We start from the raw sequence: 6000 nt of genomic DNA, 5'->3' as shown, positions 1-6000 counted from the left end.
ATTACCTGCTGTGTGAAACAGCCCCGGGCTGTTGCCCCATCACTGGGAGCATCAACTGAATCCACAGGGCAACTCTCACTGTTTGATGATGGGAATGGAAACAAGATTCTTTTTAAAAAAAGGTACATTTTCAGTCTGAATATTTTATCTCAATGCCAGTTCAATCATTCAGCTTTCCTTTTTACATGAAAACCAGTGTTGTGATTGTGGTAAAAAATATTAAAAGTGGTAAAAGCTTGACAGCCACAACGTTTTGGGGGAACTTCATGCAGACCAGAAATACAAAACATTCCCATTATCAGACAGCAAGAGCTGCCGAGTGGATGACGTGGATGACATCGTCGCACCTGCCTCTGTGTGAAAATGGCCGCATGTACAGGAACGGCGGAGAAGCAGGAGCTAATAATGAAAAAAACTGTGGTTTAAAAAGTTGTATGTTGAGCAGTAAAATGTCATCTGCAAAGTGTGTGGAGTAGAGTTGAAGATCTTTGACCAGGCCGCTCTGCGCACCGTCTACGGAGGACAAAATACTCCGATGTTTCAAGCTTTTGCTTGGAGTCTGAGTAGTGCATTATGTCCATAATGTGCTCCGCTCACTGTGCACACAATACTCCGTTGTGATCTCCGAGATGCTCCGATGTTTCAAGATTATTATTCAAGATATTGCTTGGTGTCTGAGGTATGGAAAAGTTTCGACCATGTGCATATTCAAAATAATAAACAAGTTGGCTATGTGAAATGCAAAAGATGCAACATGTAGGCTATAAATGATTCATTTTGACAAAAGGAAAAAGAGCTGTGTCCATGCGCATTTTTGAATAATTTCGGGATGTAATCAGGTTTGGGCTTTTAAAAAGCTGTCTGTCAAAATATACTTGTTGGGCTCAGGCCGGATTGGGCACAACTTTTAAGGCCCGATTACAAGTAGTGTGGAGTTACTGTGGCCGCCAACAAACAATAGAAATGTATTTCACCATTTCAAAACGAAACATGTACTTGAGTACACAGAGAGCCAGAAGCTGTGCTCGGCTCAAACACCGGCTCAGCGCTATAGATGTGTACTTGAAGTAGTACCTTTTCACAGTTTTTGCCATCTGCCTGTTAGAAAACCTCTCTTACTTAAAGTATTGTTTACAATATCGACTTTATTTTTGTACGAATTTTGTGCTTCTGAAGCACTATCCTTACTTCATTATATCTTTGCTTTTTTGTTGTTTTTAAATCAATGTAACTTTGTTAAGGGACTACCAAACCCAATCAGAAACACTTCCATTATAAGTTTTATACCGCAACATTTATACTGCTATATATATCATTACCGTGATGAGATTCAACAGCAATTTATACTGTTATATAATTTTTGGGTCATACGACCCAACCCTCCTTCCCGGGGAAGCAGAGAAGTTTGATCCCCCTTTAGTTGGAACATATTCTCCGTTCTCCCTTTCTAAAAAGAGGGACCACCACCCCGGTTTGCCACTCCAGCGGCACTGTCCCCGACTTCCATTCAATGTTGCAGAGATGTGTCAGCCAAGAGACTTGAGGAACTCAGGGCGGATTGCATCTACCCCTGGTGCCTTGCCGGTGAGGAGCTTATGAACTACTGTACCTCCGTGACTTCGGCTTGGGTGATGGAAGAGTACGCAGCCGTTAAAGATAGCCAACTCCAAAGTTTCTTCATTAACGTTGCTTTCTGAAACCAGCTCAACTGAACCCTCAGTGAAGTAAGTCAGGGTTAAGTAACTTTGCTTTGTGAAATGGAAAACTTGGAGTTTCCCTGTATGTAGGTCAACCTACTCAGAGTTTCAACATAACCCGCTTTGTGAAACGAACCCCTGATTGCTTCGCCCATCCGTGTTAGGCAGCACTAGCTGTTCCCAATGTGGGGCCATGCTGAGAAACAAATAGAGGCCTCTAGATTGATCACATAGTTGTTATACACAATAAAACAAAGCCATGTGTTCAGTACAAGCAGTCTCCTGAATGTCTGTGTTCCTCTTCCTACCAGAAGTAAAGGACCACCAATAAAGACCTCAGTGCCCAAATGGCTTCAGTCTTTAATGATGCGGAAAACAAAGAAGTTAACTAATGCTGTTCTTGTTCTTGTTATTGCAAAGCAATATCAAGGCAAATGAAATGACTCAAAATAACACATAAAAACAGAAAACAAAAGATGATAGAATTCCTACTGTCATTTATGTCATACATTGTAGTCGTAAGCTGAGTCACAGGTCAACAAACAAGAGAGGGAAGTATGGAAGTTCAGTTATTGCGAAACACAGAAGTTTTGTTCAGACTGTACTCTGACATGAAATCATAAAGCTCCACAAGGGAGTATAAATACCAGCTCAATCCTCACATTTATCCATCAGGTAAAGTCAGAGGAGCTGACAATAATCACCAAGATATTGAACATTTAAAGTTCTGCTTCTAAGATCCTGCTAAGATGAAGACGTTCATGGTTGCACTTGCAGTGGCTGTCGTGCTCACATTTATCTGTACTCAGGAGAGCTCTGCTGTCCAAGCCAGTGAGGTAAGGGCTTGTTCTAAACTGTTATTTCACATAAATATTTAGAAGAGATTTTAAAATCTTGGAGACACCAACTGTCACCAGGGATGAACGACAGCAAACCTCTATGAACTTGAAATGGATGGAAGCAGGATGTGGAAAAATGTAGTATTAATGTAGTAATATTGTCAATCATGTACAATTCTTTAACAGGTCCATGAGCTGATGGAGGCAGTGGCTGATGACGGTCTAGTTGCTGCAGAAGAAGAGATGTCAGTAGATTCATGGAAGGTACGTTTAGTTAACGCAGTAAATAAAATGAAATACCAGGTTCCTTTATCAAAGCATTTGTAATGTAAGTGGGTGAGTTTTCACTGTGAACAGCCTCACTGCTCTTTTGGTTCATAAAGAGGAGAAAGTGATCTTAACTCATCTTCCTCATGTCTCCTCAGATGCCGTATCACTCCAGAGAGAAGCGTGCAGCCAGAAGGAAACGCTGCAGTTTTTGCTGCGGATGCTGCCCAGGCATGGTCGGCTGTGGGACATGCTGCAAGTTCTGAGAGCTCCTCCACCATGTTGGAGCACAAACTCCAACCACAACAGACTCCTGTGTTGAATACGTTTACACTGAGCTAACTTCAACTGTACTTTTGGTTAGAAATATCTCATGTTGTCAGTGGTATTTGATGAATTTGTGTAAAATTGTCTTCTAGTTGTATAACAACATCTGCAGTTTCTATCATGTATTTTCACAATAAAAGATTAATTCATGTATAATATCATGTGTGAAATGTTGTTTCTGACCTTTGAAACTCCTGAATGTTGCATCAGCGCAGCAGACTATTATTCCAGAACACATTGAGCCAAAAAGTGAAAGTGATATCAAACTTGGACCTTAAAACCAATTCATAAATCACTAAAACTGATCCATGCTGCATGAACTGAGTTTCCCTCTCTGTGGTGGAATATCTGTAACTAGCAAAGGAGCATTATTCTGTGGAGGACAATTAGATGTTTCTGATGTTAAAGGAACACATGAACACAAATATGTACAACTCTCCCGGTAAATGTAAACTATGATCTGAAGAGCATCACCTTGTAGATAGTGCTAAATATTCACAAAAATCTAATTGTTTATTTTTGGATCCAGGTTTAAAATATCAAACATGACAACTTCAAACCTTGAGTTCTCATTAAAGTTAAGGAGCAGTCCTTTCCTCAAAACAGGATTTTATTTATTTATTAAAACATTTTTTCAAGCACTTTCACAAGTTTTTGTAGTGCAGGTGGTCAAATTATTTGGATGTAATTAGATCTGATTGAGGTGAACTGTCAATGTTTTTATTCATTTCTTGTAAAAGTCTCTGAAAAAGAAATTATGTTCTGCTCGAGCCTAAACCAGGCCAATATGCATGTTTTTGGACTTTTGGAGTAAACCGTAGTAAACCAGAGTAAACTATAGTAACCAGGGAAAACCTGCAAACACACAGAGAACATGTAATCTTCACCCAGGAAAACCTTTACTGAGACTCAACCAAGAACCATCTAGATGTGAGAAAACAGTCCCGACCACCAACCCACACTTTCAGAAACATATTGTTCTAGGATTTTACATTAAATCAACTGCAGCATAATATTTCATTATTTGATTTTATAGATTTTTATTGACAGACCTGTAAGGATCTTCACAGTTTTAATCTTCTTTTAGGACTGAAGCAGGACAGATCTGGTTGAAATATGTTTCTTTCTGGGTTAATGTTTGATAGCCACTACCAATAAGTTAACTTAATGACTAAAAACACATAAATACATCAGTTCAGCCAGATAATTAGTATGACCTACACACCAGTTACTGACAGTCAAAAATGATTTTTAAAGACAAGTTAGGGTTCAAACTCTTTATTGATATAACCCCTAAATGACAGCAGATTTCTGTCCATTCATGTTATTGTTTATTATCAGTGACATTGTGGTCATGTGACTCAAATACAAACAGCAACGTAAAGCAAGAGTGAAGCAGAATTTTGTAACTACAAAACATAGAATATTTGCAAAGACTCTTTTGTCACTGATGATGACTGAAACTGGAGTCACACTGGTGTGATGCAGCAGCGTACGGGGGGGGGGTGTCGTTGACCTTTATTCATCATATCATAATCAAACAATCAAATCTCAAATATGTTTTCTGTGTTTCATTTCATTGGCTAGATTTTAGCTGTGTAGCCTAAACTTGATTAGCTGATGCAGGCGTTAAAGGAGGAGAGGTTGAAAATCTACAACTTTTGACAGAGCCAAAGCTATCAATGCACCACAAGAATCCACAATTAATTTCTTAATTTCTTTCATAGATGCAGCTTTGCAATTGTTATGTACATCACTGGTTGTGTCATACATGTTCATGTTTGACCGACTGGAACTTTGTAGTTATGTAAACCGAGCTAACAGGTAAACAGGGTTTTCAATAAATGAGAGAGTGAAGAATGGGAGTTCAGTTATGGCGAAACATGGAATTTTTAACATGGGGCAAAACTGTAGTCTCGAGGATGAAATGATAAAGCTACACTAGGGAGTATAAATACCAGCTCAATCCTCACATTTATCCACCAGACAGGAGAAGTTAGAGATCCTGAACATCTAAAGTTCTGCTTCTAAAATCCTGCTAAGATGAAGACGTTCATGGTTGCACTTGGAGTGGCTGTCGTGCTCACATTTATCTGTACTCAGGCGAGCTCTGCTGTCCCAGCCAGTGAGGTAAGAGCTTGTTCTAAACTGTTATTTCACATAAATATTTATTGTATTAATATTGTCAATCATGTGCAATTCTTTAACAGGTCCATGAGCTGATGGAGGCAGTGGCTGATGACGGTCTAGTTGCTGCACAAGAAGAGATGTCAGTAGATTCGTGGAAGGTACGTTTAGTTAACACAGTAGATAAAATGAAATACCAGGTTTGTTTATCAAAGCATTTGTAATGTAAGTGGGTGAGTTTTCACTGTGAACAGCCTCACTGCTCTTTTGGTTCATAAAGAGGAGAAAGTGATCTTAACTCCCTCATGTTTCCCTCAGATGCCGTATCACTTCAGACAGAAGCGTGCAGCCAGAAGGAAACGCTGCCGTTTTTGCTGCGAATGCTGCCCAGGCATGGTCGGCTGTGGGACATGCTGCAAGTTCTGAGAGCTCCTCCACCATGTTGGAGCACAAACTCCAACCACAACAGACTCCTGTGTTGAATATGTTTACATGAGCTAACTTCAACTGTACTTTTGGTTAGAAATATCTCATGTTGTCAGTGGTATTTGATGAATTTGTGTAAAATTGTCTTCTAGGTGTATCACAACATCTGCAGTTACTATAATGTATTTTCACAATAAAAGACTCATTCATGTATTATATGATGTTTGAAATGTTATTTCTGACCTTTGAAACTCCTGAATGTTGCATCAGTGGTGGATAAGTTTCCACTGAGCTATTTTGTGACTTAAACTGTACTT

General features: G+C 39.4%; 2 protein-coding genes across 2 annotated transcripts; both read left to right on the top strand.

The window, feature by feature from the left end:
* The first annotated feature begins 2381 nt into the window (after window positions 1-2381).
* On the top strand, window positions 2382-3182 carry LOC133425434 (hepcidin-like). Its single transcript, XM_061716292.1, has 3 exons — window positions 2382-2533; window positions 2723-2800; window positions 2962-3182. The coding sequence occupies exons 1-3, from the start codon at window positions 2447-2449 to the stop codon at window positions 3067-3069; spliced, it is 273 nt and encodes a 90-aa protein (XP_061572276.1). The 5' UTR covers window positions 2382-2446; the 3' UTR covers window positions 3070-3182.
* Window positions 3183-5130: 1948 nt separating this feature from the next.
* LOC133425460 (hepcidin-like) lies at window positions 5131-5683 on the top strand. Its single transcript, XM_061716301.1, has 3 exons — window positions 5131-5260; window positions 5341-5418; window positions 5576-5683. Exons 1-3 carry the CDS (start codon window positions 5174-5176, stop codon window positions 5681-5683), a joined length of 273 nt encoding a protein of 90 aa, XP_061572285.1. The 5' UTR covers window positions 5131-5173.
* Window positions 5684-6000: the final 317 nt, after the last annotated feature.

Source organism: Cololabis saira, chromosome 3, assembly GCF_033807715.1.
Source record: "Cololabis saira isolate AMF1-May2022 chromosome 3, fColSai1.1, whole genome shotgun sequence".
NCBI lineage: Eukaryota > Metazoa > Chordata > Actinopteri > Beloniformes > Belonidae > Cololabis > Cololabis saira.
This window is presented reverse-complemented; position numbering and strand designations above follow the sequence as displayed.